A 17,380-nucleotide genomic window follows, 5' to 3' on the forward strand; every position below is an offset into this window, starting at 1 on the left:
CTCTATCACTTCACTTTATCGCTTTATTTCATAACGCAGTTTCTTTGTAAAGTCAAAGAGTAAACTTTATTGCTTTATTTTATTGCTTCATTTCATAACGTACTTTCTTTGTAAAGTTAAAGTTTACTCTATTGCTTTATTTCATAACGAACTTTCTTTGTAAAGTAAGAGTAACTCTTTTGAAATGCACAACAGAAAGTACGCAATCTTAGCTGGGCCTTTTAAAAGGCCTGTTGAAAGCTGACAGCCTCCTGAATCTTCTCAGTTTTAGTACCCCAGAATGCTGATGTTTCATTCAACTAATGTTATATGTTTTTCTTAGAGTAAGAGAAAAGCTTGCTTTTCTCCAGTGAATTTGTACTAAAAAAAAAAAAAAAATTTTAATGCCACTATCATTCCTTCCTTCCTTCCTTCCACAAATGTATTTGAATGCTGACCCTAGGCCAGATGTTACACAGTAACATCTATGCAAGTTACAGTAACACTGTCCAAAGGCAAAGCAAAATATACATCACATATATATTCTCTTAGAAAAGGACTACAAATGAACAAATGAATGATCTTTTATTTATTGTTGAACATTAAGGCTACTCCCACTTTATCAAAAATATATTTATATGTTTATGTAATTATATTATATATTTATATTTAAATATAGTTATATATTTATATATATACTATACATATATATATGTAGATATATATTTCGTATATATACGTGTATATATATATATTCACATATATTATGTATATATATACGTAGATATATATTTCAGCCTTACTGTCCTAATGATCAACACTGTAAAAGATTTTGTTGCTATATTTCTCTCTCCTTAAGTTTCATAAAATAATTAAGAAAAAAACCCAAAACATACCCTTCCTTTATTTAGTGTTTCTTGTGCTTCTAATTTATAAACAAGAAAATCTAGAAAATAAAAAATGGAGAAAATAGGGTGTAAGTTAATTCATTATGGAATTTTTAAACAAAGGCAAACTTTACTCAGACTTGTGAAAAATATTTTAGGTTTAAAAACAATCATGCTTAGTAACGCAGTTTATTTTGCCTCTTAATGCTTTAGAGAGAATTGAAAATAACTATCATATAATTTTCATCTTTATTTTAAAGCTATATATCTTGAATAAACAAAATATACATGATAACCAATTAATTAGAAGTGATCTTAGATTGTGCATTCTGCGATGGACTCTCCTTGAAATTAAGAAGAAAGAAAAAAATGAGGCACACCTAAAGACAAGAGATGATTTATTGCTATCCACTAGATGGCATGCTAAAACCATTCAGGACTTGAAAAGAGAAATCAAGCCTTGGAAACCACCTTTTATGCTCTTAAAGCTTTATTATCCACTAGATGGCTCTATAAAATCACTCTGCATTTAAAGACAAGGAGAATCCAAATCCTATCAAAGCAGTTTAATGATGTTAAACTTGTATTCTTCCAACAGGCTTAATCCAAGGGTCAGTAAAACATCCTACCCCATACTGCCCTCCCATTTTCCCTCCCGCTACTCATACCAACATAATCAGACAGAATACCTAACTTATATTTCCTCATAAGATTTCACAAAACATAAGGAAACAAATAAAAAGAAGAATGGGGATAAATTCAAACCACAAGCTGTATAAAGCCTATGTTTTCTAGAAAAATTCTGATAAAAATCAATAGGGTTGCCTAATGCCTATCCTAAATGCTAATTTCTCAAATTGAACCCATCAGCTGTGCCAATAAAAGCCTAAAATGAAATATGTGCATAACATAGAAGACACCACACACAAAGAGACATCATGCAATGAGATCAATTTATTATGTTATAAATGTATGTATATGTCTAAATGTATGCATGTATGTGTATACGAATGTATAAAATTTGTCATATTCTGGACAACACAAGCTGTTACTCCTTGTACATCTATGGACAGAAGTTTCTGGTATAAGTAACATATGTGTAATATTCACATGAAAAGCTGTTTATTTCTGATGTATAACTAATAATATGAACTACCTCAAAGTGGCATAAACTGAATGAAAGATTCTGAACCTAATCTTAAGCAGAAATTATTGAACTGCACAATGCATTACATATTGCTTGACTTTCTCAGTCTACCCATAAAACTGACTTAGGGTTTAGCTGAGAAATTTCTTAGCAAAAAGATAGTAAAGCAAGTACATGATATGTCAACGAGGAGTTTGATAAAAATACAGAACAGAAATTGCATTTTATATTTACCTTCCTTTGCTTTCTTATGTTCAAGTCTTTCCTTTTGCAAGGATTTCTCTAATCTTGATCTGTGTTCATACACAACTGAAAAAAAAAGTTAAAATTTATCTGCAAAGAATTAGAACTTCTAAAGTAAAATTAACATCAATTTTCAAAATGGGGGGCGGGAAACAATTTAAGGTCTTCACAATTAACATAAAAATGACTGCATTTATAAGTTCCACATTCTGGGTAAAAAACAGACACAATAATACACATAATTCTGAGCTGACTTCTGCACAGCCTGCCCCTTTATAGAAACAATACTCTGAGAGAGGCTTCTATCCACCTTCTTTGCCAGCTCCTTCTCCTTCTTCTCAAATACGAGAATCTCTGAGGTTCCATGTCTCTTGCAGGCCAGAGGTGTCCACTCTCCTGACTTTCACCACCATTTGCACAGCTGTTAGCCCCACATGTATATTTCTAGCTCCTGCCTCTCTCTTAGGTATCAGCACAGCATCTTCCAAAGACTTCAGGTTTCTCCACCTACATATCCCATAAATACTGGCAAGTCCACGTGATCTGAAAGTGAGCTAAGGCTGTCCAGACCAGTAAGGAAACCTCAGCACCCCACTGGCCTAAAGAGAAGGCGTATTCCCCCACAGCAAGGAAAACACAGGGGAGAGTCATAGAAATGAAGGGGGCAGGGACTCTAAACAGAACCTATAAACGTCAGGTTTACATCTGCCATGGGGTTTCCCCAATGGCAAACCGATGCCATGCTGTAAGACTTTCCTGTGCTTGATTATCCCTACCTACCCAGTCTTCTCTGAAGCAGCCAGCATTGCCTGGTGAGTAGAGAGGAAGAACAGATGTGGTAGGGGAAAAGAGGGAGGAGAGGCCCATCAGGACTCTCTCTTTCCCACCTCAGGCTTCACTTCTACATCAAACGGGAAGAATGGGAGGAGCTTTACCTTTGAATGAATAAGATGATAAAGTCGGTATTTTATTTATACAATAAAATGTATGCAGATGGACTAGACCAGACATAATACTTAGTAGACCAAGACTGTGTTTCCGGATAAAAGTTACTAAAAAAAAAATTTTTTTTTTCTTTTAATCTGAGATAAGTTGAGAAGTATCCAAGTTTGTGTTAAGATTTCCTTCTGGGGGGCACCTGGGTGGCGCAGTCGGTTAAGCGTCCGACTTCAGCCAGGTCACGATCTCGCGGTCCGTGAGTTCGAGCCCCGCGTCAGGCTCTGGGCTGATGGCTCAGAGCCTGGAGCCTGTTTCCGATTCAGTGTCTCCCTCTCTCTCTGCCCCTCCCCCGTTCATGCTCTGTCTCTCTCTGTCCCAAAAATAAATAAACATTGAAAAAAAATTAAAAAAAAAAAAAAAAAAAAGATTTCCTTCTGGGACAGAAAGCCCAGCCTCGCAGAGTGGTTTGCACAGGCAAAGAAGGGGGGAAAGGGCAAAACCTGAATTTCTGACATACACTTTGCATCCTATTTGTGCAGCATTATGGTCCCATGTGATCTCATTCCTTGCCAAGGAAAGCCAAACCTGTTATTTGGTTCCCGTGCCAGTCCCTAGCTTCCCTTGGCTGCTTAAGATACAATTTCACCATCAATCACGGACTCACCATGTACAGTGCATACAACTGCCCGACACTACTGGACACATCCATAAGGGCTGCGGTCACAGCAACTCCCCTCCCCCACACCTGACATAATAACCCCTTGCGCTTGAAGTGAATGCCCTGTCCCTCCCGCCCTTTCCCCAGCGTCACGGCTGCCAGTTGGCAGCTCCTGCTGTCCTCCCTCCAACTTGCCCATCGCCTCCTGGGTCCTCCACCGCCTCCCCACACTGCATCTCTCTTCTTGTCATCCCATATAAACCTTCCACTTCCAAGGAAATTTCTCTCCCTCTGCAACTACCACAGCCCCGACCTCTACTCACACGTCTGCTGCCATCTCTGTGCACTGCTCCGAGAATTCCTGCCACCATCCAAATTGGCATCACGTCATGCCCTGGCAGCGTGTATGCCCCAATCTCAACTTGCCCCTCAGCCTCAGCCTCACACAAGTCATAGCAACTATCCCTGCTTCAGTCTTTTCCTCTGCCTGGAGTTCTATTCCCTGCCAGATGACCCTTCCTCGCCCACCCCAGTGCTATTCTTATAAAGGAATCCAATACAGCTCTGCATCCATTGAGCCCCTACCATGTAACTGGAACCACATCATGAGTAGAAATGAAAAATGAATAGATAGACATAGGCCTGGCTACAAGCAGCTCAAGTCTAACACAGTAGACAGGTTAGTAGACAGTAATTTTTAAATAATTAGAGCTATAGGTCATGATCTCGCGGTTCTTGAGTTCGAGCCCTGCCTCAGGCTCTGTGCTGACAGCTCGGAGCCTGGAGCCTGCTTCGGATTCTGTGTCTCCCTCTCTCTCTGCCCCTTCCCCTGCTCACACTCTTTTTCGCTCGCTCAAAAATAAACAATAAAAAAAAATTTTTAAATGGAGCTAAATACATTTAGTGCAATAAAAATATATTGAAGCCCAAGGAAAGACAAGGATGAGCTCTGGATGCGAGAAAGGTAAGAGAAGACTTCTCAGAGGTGAGAAGAGGTGATCTCTTGGCTGCCTTTGAGAATGAAGAGCAGTTTGACAGAAAAGGACCCCGAGGGAGAAAGGCACTTCTGGAAGACATCACAGGGACAAAAGCACAGGGGCATGAACTTGGGGTAAAGGAAGCTGTACTCCAAAAAGCTTGGTTGCAGGACACCTGGGTAGCTCGGTCAGTTAAAGGTCTCACTCTTGACCTTGGACCAGGTCACAATCTCAGGGTTTGTGAGACTGAGCCCCACATCAGGCTTTGCACTGACAGCATGGAACCTACTTGAGAGTCCTTCTCTACCCCTCTCTGCCCCTCCCCCATTTGCATGCACACATTCTCTCTCTCTCTCTCGCTCTCTCTCTCTCAAAGATAAATAAAAATAACTTAAAAAAAAATCTTGGGACACCTGGGTGGCTCAGTCAGTTAACCATCTGACTACTGATTTCAGCTCAGGTCACAATCTCACACACGGTTCGTGAGTTCGAGCCCCGCACTGGGCTCTGTGCTGATAGTGTGGAGACTGCTTGAGATTCTCTCTCTCCCTCTCTCTCTCTGCCCCTCCCCTGTTTTCTCTCTCTCTCTCTCTCTCAAAATAAATAATCTTAAAAAAAAAAAAAAGCTTGGCTACAAGTCCACTGTTGAGAAATTACATTTTTTTTTTCAAACAAATCTGTATGGTATATAAGTCCCTCTGCCAGCTTCTAAAAAGCCTATTAAAACCAAGAAGTTTCTTGGATTGGTACCAACAGTATCATGTGGAATGATGTTTAGAACAAGGCAGGAGAAAAAAAGGTTAGCACTATAGGACCTCACTAAGCCAAGCCCTAAATAAACTGCATGCTCAGTCAGGTGGGAAAAACTTACAGGGACGCAGGTACATTACAATGCTATCACGATATCACAGAGGCAAAAACAGGATGCCACAGGAACACCTAAGCTCCCCGGCTGGAAGGAAGTGCACTCCTTTCCTCTAACCCACTGGCCAAAGTTCCCAGGTCCTGGGTAGAGAGAGTCACAGGAACATACACATGTCAGTTAAAACGGAATTTTGGTGTACTAATTGGACATATTATAGATGACTTCAGCAAGCATGTATGTCACTTTCAAAGAAAGGAACAGGAAAAGCAGTCAAGATCTTGTTCCAGTGAAACTTAAGTGGCAGCAGGGGTGAGTGGGAGGTCCTGGGTATAGGGGGCTCCTGAGGAGGTCGGGACTAGTAGAGGCGAACAATTCCAGCCTAGAAACACCCATGATCTTAAGAGACAGAGCAGCACAGTAAACAAGACACAGGAGAGGGCTGCTCACCACCTATCTCCGGCTCTCAGACTCCATATACTAAACATTATTATGGAAGGGTAATGATAGAGGAGGAAGCTGCATTTACAACTTATAATCCTGTGAAATTCTTTACTCCATATATAGCAGCAATCACCATAAACTTACTCTTGCAAACTCAGTCTTATATGGGACTTGGTAATTGGGTAATGATTGTCTTTGCACTGGGAAGCAGAAAACTCATCAGCATTATTTCATCTTCAGTAAGAGTGGAGCGTCCACTACATTATACCAAGTAGACAGGGAGTGTAGGGGATGGGATGAGAGGGTGGGAGACAATGCTCCATTCTTTAGCCTCTTCTCTGCAATGCAATCAGGAAGATAACGTGCCAACAGCCAGTCCGAAGTACCCATTTATCATACTGAATCACACAACTGTCTTTGACAGTTTTACGCTCAACATATTAATAGCAATGTTGTCTCAAGAGCCAGAAAATCTGAGGATACACAGTTATAAACTTTCATAAATAACCTCAACAGATGCTACGAAATGTCTACAAAGAGCCCAACGTGTTTGTGGATTCCAATCAAAAGTCAAAGGTCTTCAGAAATCTGAGATGTACATGAATGAATAAAATGGCATCACTATTAGCAAGATCTAAGGCATAAAGAATGTGGTTTTGCAAATGCAGTAAAAAAAAAAAGATGTGGTAAATAAGGATAGAGAATATATGTACAAACCATGAGGTAATTGTACTATTAATATTATCTTATTCAGAACTGGTCAAGCCATTATTATAGTACCAGTTTCTGGTCCTGACGTAAAATAACTTAAGAATGCAGAAATGGTTTAAGCGTTGGAGAATATCAACAAGGAGGAGGTGAGAGAAGGGAGCGGCAGTGACTGATAGGGGCTGGAGAAGTGCTGTTTCTTAATCAAGTTCAAAGAAAAAGGAAAACAAAGCCAAAAGGAGTCTTAAACTGTATGCTGAGGAAACCACATTATGTAAGGGAAAATGAGAGTGAAAATTAACCCTTGAAACTGCAAATTCTAGAAAGAAAGGGAGAGGGAAAGAAGCAGATGGTAATATAATGGTTGAGAGCACAGACTCCGGTGTCTAGATTCAAATCCCAGATCTATTCCTTATGGGGCAAGTGGCTGAACTTTGTACTTCAGTTACCCTCAAACGGTATATGGGAATAATGATATCACCTATCTCTTTTGGGTGAATGTCAGGGTTAAAGAAGTTAAATTGTGTCAAGTGCTTAGAACACTGCCCGGCACAGAGTAAAAGCTGGAAAATTTCAAAATATTTTTTCACCTATCTGTGATGGCTTAAAATTGCCAAAGAATCAGATGATTCCCTGAGCCCTTTCAACCCTACAATTAAAGTCTAGTAATGTGAAGTACTTACACACACACACACACACACACACACACGGAGACAGCAGTGGGGGGGGGGGACTCGAAAAGGCAATAAAATATTAATCTCAGTTCCCTTTTACTTAAAAAAAATTTTTCCCTTAAAAAAAAAACAGAAAGTAAGTAATCAGTCCAACAGCTCCAAAACTCAGAAGACTTTTTTTTTTAAATAAAAACCCAAAAGTAAAACAGAATCTTTGCGTCCTTGTAGCTCTCTAGAAAATTTCCCCATCAACTAAACAGACACACACATACACCCCACACTACCCTTAATTCTTTTAACGTGCATTCTCCAGGCTTTGGAGCTAGTGATTTATCTAGATGGGTTTACTGTTTCACTTAGGAGGATCACTAATCAATCCTTGTCACCTATCTCTATTTTCCTATTTATACTCTGAAGTCAAGGGCATCAGTCAAGATGAACTAATACTGCCAGAACCTCCACGACAAAAAAGGTGCATAATGAGTATTCTCAAAGCACCAGACAAATTTAAGGAAAAATAAGGATACAAATAATGATTCAATCTTGGCATTCAAGATTTTTAAGGCAGAGCAGCACTACAACCGGGATAGGATTTGAATCACAAGAACCCATGAGGAAAGGATGAAAACGCTTAATACTCATCATCTCCCCTGCTTCCTGAAAAGGAGTTTAATATTTTCCATGCAGTTGAGAATGGAAAGAGGTTTTATTCCTCTTTCAAGCACTCAAGAGTTTATAATCATGCCAGCTTCCTGCAGCAATTTTCCATTTTAACTCTGACTTCCTCTGAAAGTCACAAGAGAAATTAGCTGTTGCACATCCACTTGTGGGCAAAATACCTATCTATGACATTTCAGGGCAAACAGCGCCAATTCAGAATTAAAAGGCAACACTCCAAAATTAGAAAGCATCGCTGAGTCTTTCAGCACCTTAAGCCAAGAGAGGGCAATGTTTCTTTGGCAGAAGCAACAGCTCATAGAATTTTGCTTTCAGTCTTGCCCGTAACATAAGGTTTTGTCTTTATTAAAAAAAAAAAAACAACAAAAAAACACTTGAGGCTCTGTAAGAAAGTCATAGAACTCAACCTGTGAAACCATTAAGAATTGCAAGTACCTTTTTTCATTTTGCAGATGATAAAAATGAAAATGAACAAGCCTGTGCCTTTGAGAATTGTGGCTGAAGATTTTTAAGTAGGATAGCAAGAGGAGACAAAAAAGAAGATGAACTGAAATCACCATAGTTCCCAGAACATAGTCCTTTCGGAGATTTGTTTTGTCTTTGTTTTTAGGCCTAAAATAGCAGATGTTTATCACAGCCTTTAAGAACAGTTTTCGGTTGTGGTTCTAACTCACCAGATGTGGGGCGGAGGCCAGCCACTTGCCACCCTCTCTTCTGGAGAACAATGACTTGGTAATTAACGTGAAGACAACATTTCAGATACAGTTTTCCAATGATCTGTCCTTCCTTCTCTCAGAATTTTACCTCATAAGGAGTCTGAGAAAGAACAGAGGAGCTCCCCTTAGAAAACCACCCACATAAAACAACTAAGTAAAAGAACAAAGAAGGTGGCATTTTGAAGATCCCACTGGATCCTCCCTCCAGCCCCCTGGAGCAGGCAAGGCCGCCCCTGAGGCCTGTGGCTGCGTTCAGTGTCTCAGCCTGGCTCTTTCGGCAAAGTCTCCCCGACTTCTGTACCATTTCCGAAACTCGGTTATGATCTCTCACACATAACTCCTCAACAGTGAAGTCTACCTTTTGCTTCTCACTCACCCCAGTTTTACATCTTCCAGTACAATTTAACCTTTCCAGTCGGCCTGACAATTTATAGCTGAATTCAGCTGTTAATTAACCTTTTCCTATGGCTAGCTCCCTTTACTAAATTACACGTTCACACTCCAGGCCTGGGGGCAAAACCTTCAGTGGCTTCCCATCACACTAGGAGTGGAACTCGACCCCCCCCTCTCAAGGCCCAGATAGTTCCTCCTGCTCCACTCCGTCATTCATTCCTCCGACAGGCCAGACACCCTTTCACCTCAGCACCTTATTCGGCCTCTTCCTGGTTGCCTCCACTCCTCCTTCTCTGCACCACTGACTCCTGCATTTCTGGAAGATCTTTACTAACAAGACACCTTCTCGCCAAGTCCTTTCCTGGACAACCCATCTAAAACTGCAACCTGCTTCCCACCCTCAACGCTTCCAGCCTTCATTCCTGTTTTATTTTTCTCCTTAGCACATAACACCCTACAGTATTTCTTTACTTATTTACCTTAGTGATTGCCTTTCTATCCCACTAGAATACAAGTTTAGTCGGGACAAGAATTTCTGGTTTGCTCTATTCCACTATTGTACCCCTGGTGCACTGAATTGTCAACATTCAGTGGACAATGAATGCACGCATGAGTGAATGAATAAATGAACAACAAAAAAAGAACTCTATGCGCTTTGAAGGCTGGGATTGGCTATCTCCTCAGTCCTCCTGTTCTATATCTGAAACTCTCATTAGCACTTCAGTCCCAATACCCCGGTTCCTAATAGCTAGTGGTATTCAATAGTTGTTAAATGAATGCGTGCCTTTAGAAGATATTTCATACTTTTGCTCATTTGCCTGCCATCCTTTATGTCCTGGCACTTTTAAACTAAATTTCCACATTTGTTGGCTCATTAGTACTTGCATATCGCACAGAAGAGAAAAGTAACAGAACAGAGATTAAATATAAATTTATCTGTTGATGTGCAGGCTCATAAGATTAGCATTAGTTAAATCACAGCCCTAATAGAGGCTGGAACAGAGACACTTTCAGAGCGCTGAGAGAAAAAAGGACAGTCTGATTAGGTATTTTTCTGCTGCATGGCAATTGAAGTATCTTTTTTTACTGCACAATACAGTTCCTATAATAGCTCACACAACTGTCTATTTTTAAGTTTGCTAATGCATACAGTTTATGAAGTCGTTTAAATGAAAATTTTCACCATGATTTGAATGGTGCTTAACTGCCTTTTCTATTTTGGATAAAACTATACCCAGGCTTTCCCTTATGATACTATCTGAGATTTGGCTTTTTCAAATAAGTAGCTGACTTAAGATATATTTCTTCATACAGGTCTTCTTTCAAGTAGTGAGCTACTAATAATCATTCTTATTATTAGATGAAATCTATTCACTCCTCATGAAAGGATACTTCTCTTAGCTACTCTGAGCTACTATATTATAGCCCAGCAGTATGCCAGGCACCTTGGGAAACACAAAAGTGTAGAACTGACTCTTATAAAAAGCTTATAATCAATAAATTTGGGCTGTGAGGAGAGGCAAGGACAGGTAAAACAGCAAGGAGACAATTAGAGCTCACCAAAGGTTAGGCGAGCTGGCATAGTGACCTGCTGAGCCAGCAGATTTTTAAACAGAATCTCTTTGTAAGCTGAGAGGAAAAATATCCTCCCGTCCCATGAAAATGCTGCACTCTACAAAGCAAAAATTACATGTGGAAGTACATATGCATATATATTAGAAACTTAAGGACTCACAGTAATAGAAGCAAAAGCTATTCTAAACTTAGATGTACAAAAATAGACCCTATACAGTAATATTCTTCTCATCTAAGCAGTCAGATTTTAGCAGGACAGCATCACAGTGTTTCAGGAAATAATGAATGAGTAAAAGAGAGACAGAGGCTTCTGGCCACCCAAAACTGATGTAACAATGTAGAAGAATGCCCTCTAGATGGGCTAAAATATGTAAAAGCACATTGGTTTTATAATAGGACTATGCAGTTATACATAAACTTTTTTTCTAAAAAATTTTTTTTAACATTTATTCATTTTTGAGAGACAGAGACAGAGCATGAGGGGGGAAGGGGCAGAGAGAGAAGCAGACAGAATCCGAAGCAGGCTCCAGGCTCTGAGCTGTCAGCACAGAGCCCAACGTGGGGCTCGAACTCACGAATCGCGAGATCATGACCTGAGCTGAAGTCGGACGCTCAACCGACTGAGCCACGCAGGCGCCCCACATACACTTTTCAAAACTCATGTGCTTGAACCAACCATAAAAGACATTTCATTTTCCTAAGTTATCTGATTTCTTCATGGGAACCAGCCTCCATGGACACTTCCAGTAATTGCAGCAAAGAGGGAACAAACCTAAAATCCAGCACTCAAGAACCAACCCCAAGAGGTTCTTATCTTGTATTAGCCTTTATCCCAGAGAATAACCACAAGGAGGGCAGGATGCACCAGCCTACAACTGGCTTCTCCTTCCAATCAGCACAGCAGTATATAAGCAACACCCTCTTCATCCAAACTCCCAATGTCACGTTTTCACTTCAAGATGTGAAAATATGCAATGTATCTTGGAAGAGGGTTCAATAAAAATCTTGCTTATAAAGAGATACTATTTAAGGCTGGCATATCTATAGCATCCTGAATACTTCATTCAACACATCAAACAAGTATTCAGTGAATACTTACTATGTGCCAGGCATTTTTTCTGATATTAGGGAATACGTTATGAGCACAACAGTAAAAAATATTTGCCTTTGGGGAGCTCATGTTCTGGCAGATAAGTAAGTGGTTAGGAGCTACTAAGTGTCATGGGGGGAGAGGGAAGACTATGGTAAAAGAGACTGGAGGCATGGGGAGGATGGGTCACACTTCTGAATCTGAGGACTCACTGAGAAGATATCTGAGCCAAGACTTGAAAAAAGTGCAAGAATGACTATCACAGACATCCAGGGGAAATGTTCCAGACATAAGGGATGGGCAATGCGAAAGCCCTACAGGGCAAGCATACCCAGGCCGTTCTAAGAAAAGTAGGGAGGTCACTGTAGGTGAGGAGTGTGAGCTGGAAGACCAAAGTGTGAAGGTGGGGAAGGGGACAGATTGGGATGGGCCTCCTAGGACCTAGTGAAAACTCTGGCTATTACTCCAAAAGAAGCGGGGACCCTTTGGAGGGTTTGGGCAGGAACATAGAGGGATGGCTTAGATCTTAAAATAATGATCACTCTGACCACATGGGGTCTAGATGCAAGCAGGGAAACCAGTTCTTCAGTAATCCAGGCATGAGGTAACAGTAGGAGAGCACCAATGTGCAGGCTGTGGCAGATTCTGCATTTATACTGAAGATAATACCAATGCATGTGATCATCTGAGATGGGGAAGGCCACAAGTGGAATAGGTTTGTGTGGAAGATCTGGAATAAGCATTTATTGACTACAGAGTGATTAACTCAGCCTTCAGGAGTCAAGATAGGCACCCACAGGTAACATCTGTGTGATGTTGAAAGATAATGATGGAGGAAAAGACAGAAAAATACAGACAGTGGAAAAGAACTCAGTGCAAGAGCACTGAGGCAAAAAAAAAAAAAAAAAAAATCTGCTTATGGTATTCCTCACACTTTCCTGAAAATAAGAATAACCCTGTTAGTAGCACAGGTTCCTGGGGCCCATCTTTCACCTACTGATTCAAAATTTCCAGGGAAGACGCCTGATAATCTGAACATTTAGCAAGTGCACTCTACCTCCTCCCCCAAGTGCTCTTAAAGGGGTAGTTCTGTAAACATATAGGGATGATAGGAAGGTGGGTAATCAGGGTGGGGAGAGAATGAGTGAGAGGGTTGCAGTTGACTTGATCAGATCTGCATGGCTACAAAAAATACGTTTCTGGATGGTGCACAAGAGAGAGAATCCAAGAGAGCATAAAGGTTGATGGATTAGTTAGGAGTCATTACAATTGACCATATTGCCCAAATATAAGATGATCTCCAGTTATGCCAATAAGACAATCCAATAAAAAAGAAAGTCGAATTTTGGGGCGCCTGGGTGGCTCAGTCAGTTAAGTGTCTGACTCTTGATTTCAGCTCAGGTCATGATCCCACAGTCATGAGATCGAGCCCCATGTGGGGCTCCGTGCTGACAGCATGGAGGCTGCTTGAGATACTCTCTCGCCCTCTCTCTCTGCTCCTCCCCTGCTCCCTCTCTCTTTCTAAGTAAACTTAAAAAAAAAAAAAAAAAAGTTGATTTTTTTTTTCCCAACTGGAACCTACAAAATTTTAAAGCAGTGAAAAGGAGTAGGAAGTGAAAAAGAATATCAACAGACACTTGAAGAAATTCTAACAGTGATTAAATGTGGGAAAACGTAGTAAACTAAATTAACCATCAGAGAAATCAAATTAAAATCATAACGCAACACCACTATTCTCCCATCAAAATGGCTAAACTTTTAAAAAACAGAAAATACCAAGGGTTGGCAAGACTGTGGGAGAAACAGCTCCCCTGCTTGGCTGACGGATGGATGAGTCAGTATAACCATTTTAGAAAACAGTTCGACAGTGTCTGCCAGAGCCGACAAAGGCAGACCTCGTGGGCCGTAAATCCCATGCCGAGGCACGTACCCAACCAAATATTTGAATTTAGTAACCAGAAGTCACATAAAAGAGTCTGAAGAGCAGCACTGTTCATAATAGTCCCAAATGGAAACAACACAAACATCTATTATAGTAGAATGAATATGTTGCGGTTGTTCAAAAAAAAAAAAAAATTAAGTTATCACTCAGCAATGTGAACAAACAACGTGTAAGAACATGGATGAATTTCACAAAACATAACGTTGAGGAAAGAAGCCAGGCAGCAAAGTGGTACTTGCTGAATAATTCTACTTATGAAAACAGTTCAAAAACAAGCAAAGCTAATCCGTGGTGATAGGAGATGGGGTGCTGTTCGCAGTGTGCAGATGGCAGTGGGAGGCGGGCCGGCAGTGACTGGGAGAGAGCAAGAGGGAGCATTTCTGGTGCTGGTGATGTTCTGGTTCTCAGTCTGTGTGCTGCCTACACTGCTTGGTGAAAAACCACTGAGCTCTATGCTTACGATTCATACACTTTTCTGAATGTCTACTTGTTTACATTAGATAAGGGGGGGGTATTTGCCAATTTTGGTGACACAGTGAAATACAAAACCTGTTTAGGTAAATTACTTTTTTTTTTCATCCGCATCTCTACGAACACTTTGATTCACACTCTTCACACGTGTGTCTGACCTCCGTGTCAACATCACCACAAGTCCGAATTTTAGTCCTCTGAGTTTTCTGAAGCATGCCCATTTTCACTGGAGATACAGCATTTGTGGAAGCTGTCTGATGCTATCATGAGAAATGTCCTAAACTGCAGATACTTAATAAAATTAGGAGCTGATGGTTTCATCTGCCCCGTAGGTGCATGCGTATTCATGCTTTCTATATTGCTAACTCAAATGTACGAGGGAGCTTTTGGGGGGCTGGTGGTAAAAAAAAAGTTGTTCATAAAAACATTTTACATTTACAATTGGAGGACACATTCCTGGGAATAAATACACTATTTTAAGTGCTATTTCATTCTTAAAAAAAAAAAAAAAAAGAAGATTTGATCAGGTGCCTTCCATAAATGTCTAACCATATCAAACGAGGTCATTTTGGGCTAATGTGTCTTCCTCACACAGTGCTCTGCTGTTTAAAATAAAGCAGTTGGGAAAGCACCCAGTAATAGCAGAGGCTTTGTGCTGACTCCAATACAACAAGACTCCCTCTTTTCTGAGGGGTAATTTTGCAGGATGAAGGGAATCTTGCCTTATAATATTCAAGCATATGCAATAATCATTGACAGAGGGAGAGGAAGGCACAGAAGCAAAATATATTTAAGGAAATCAAATCAAAATGCCTGAGTGATTCAAAGTGCACCACGAGAGCAGATCCAAGGATGATGCAAATATTTCCGACTTGGGCTACCGTGTGAAAGGTGGATCAGGACCCAAGGAGCCCAGGGGCAGGGCAAATCATGCATCCCATGTTGGACTTAATTTTTAAACTGTTAAAATTGTTTATTTTGGGGGAGGAGGGGCAGACAGAGAGAGAGTGAGAGAGAGAGACAGGGAGAGAGACAGAATCCCAAGCAGGCTCCCTGCTCAGTGTGGAGCCCGATGCAGGGCGCAATCTCACGAACTGTGAGATCATGACTCGAGCCGAAATCAAGGGTCAGATGCTTAACTGACACCCCTGGGCCTGGTTAATTTTTGCTAGGGCTATCCGGACAGCACAGAGAAATGTAAAGTGTAATCTAAGAAACACGTGCTGCTGGCAGCTACAAAGTTCTTGCTGTGAAGAGCTATTTCACCATCACTTACAGGTCTAAAACCAACACAAGGAACCCCACTGAGGCAAACCTCAGCCTATATCCCCCAAGGCCACTCCTACTCTTCCTGACACGTTTCAGTCTCACCACCAAAAACTGCTTACCTACTTATGGTTATGAATGAGGGAACTTAAACAAATAAGAGACTGTGGGAACCAAGTCAGCGCTAGATGTCTCCAAGCTATTCCTTCAGGTTCACTGGAATTCTTGATGATAGCCTGAGTTCTTTTTTCACGTTTGGACATTCATTTTTAAGCTTTCCTTTGGGTTAAAAATGTAATTAAGTATAATTCTTTTCTTTCCTCCAATTTGCTACAGAAAATGAGTCTTTTCCTAATGGCTTAAGAAGAACACATATGGCTCTAAACAGGAATACCTTCTGCATTGAGACGTTGGGCACGGCCTGACTTGGGGCAGGGGGTTATGTTTTAACCACTAGTCACTGCAAATGATGTAAAATTCCTTAAACTAGAGGGCTGGGTGAGACCCTCCAAGGTCAAATAAAAATACTACCCTTTCTTCATCCTTTAAGAAAGGCCACGCTACTTAGCAGGTGGGCTTGAGGGTGACAGTGAGAGATTTTTTTTTTTTTCAACGTTTTATTTATTTTTGGGACAGAGAGAGACAGAGCATGAACGGGGGAGGGGCAGAGAGAGAGGGAGACACAGAATCGGAAACAGGCTCCAGGCTCTGAGCCATCAGCCCAGAGCCCGACGCGGGGCTCGAACTCCCGGACCGCGAGATCGTGACCTGGCTGAAGTCGGACGCTTAACCGACTGCGCCACCCAGGCGCCCCGACAGTGAGAGATTTTTAATGATGATATGATGCAAGAAGGATACAGACAGTTTCGTGAAAGCATATTCTGGTGACTAGTCCTTGCGATACTTCTGTTATACTGGCCTGAGTCATGTAAATAAGGTCACGGGCAACATGACACCCAATACTCCAGCATCTGTCTTCACCATGATCCCTGGAGGCCTCCCCAGGAGGTGTGGATGCCCACCCCCCAACCCCACCCCACCCCACCTCTAGCTTCCCAGAGGGCCCTAGGCAGAGCTCTACACAGTCTTATTATCACTTTACATACTGCTTTGCTACTCAGACTGCACTCTAGATTACTTATGAGATCGTTGGTCTCTTTACTGTCTGCATACTAGCCTTGGTCTGGTACAAAGTGGGTACCTGCTCAATGTTTATTATTAAGTGACTGAACTGATGTAGACAGACGAATGTTCCAATCCAAGGCAGCAGGTGATGTTAACAATGTACTCGTCACATCAATTGTTTTATAAAATGTGTGTATGTAAAGCTTTGGTGGTTACCTATCAAGGCAGATTTCCAAGAGTCCCCTTTTAAGAAACTTTAAATTTGATACAGCCGACTTGCACCAAAAGAAGCATGGGGATTCACCCGCAACCTCTAGAGTTTCTCTATCAAAGGTAGAGACAATATATCTATATTGTTGAAATTAACAAAGTACACGGGGACTTTTGAAAGCACAGAAAAATCAATAAGCAGTCCTGATCTGTAGAAAGGAGCATGACTGGATGCTAAAAGAAAAAAAGAAAAAAAGAAAAAAAAAAAAACCTTTGATGGTATCAGCCTCCTAATTAGAGTTAGGCTTCCGATTTTCCTTTTCAACCTCATACCATAGCTAGAATTCAGATTAAACCCACTGAAAATAACTCAAATAGGACTAAGGTGAATTCTCC

The 17,380-nt window shown here is 41.0% G+C and overlaps 1 protein-coding gene across 4 annotated transcripts in view; it reads right to left on the bottom strand.

The window, feature by feature from the left end:
- The window catches only part of GOLIM4 (golgi integral membrane protein 4), a 79,963-nt gene that overhangs the window by 31,791 nt on the left and 30,792 nt on the right, over positions 1-17,380 (bottom strand). For all 4 annotated transcript variants that reach the window (XM_047099416.1, XM_047099415.1, XM_047099414.1 and 1 more), the window contains exons 2-3: positions 2,248-2,322; positions 876-925 (exon numbers count right to left, since the gene is read on the bottom strand). In XM_047099416.1, the coding sequence (XP_046955372.1) occupies positions 876-925; positions 2,248-2,322 (125 nt within the window). The remainder of the gene's footprint in view (positions 1-875; positions 926-2,247; positions 2,323-17,380) is intronic.

The sequence above is a fragment of the Lynx rufus genome, unplaced genomic scaffold (assembly GCF_022079265.1).
Source record: "Lynx rufus isolate CCGP_SWC_20201006 ecotype Redwood Valley unplaced genomic scaffold, mLynRuf1.p SCAF_5, whole genome shotgun sequence".
NCBI classification, from domain to species: Eukaryota; Metazoa; Chordata; class Mammalia; order Carnivora; family Felidae; genus Lynx; species Lynx rufus.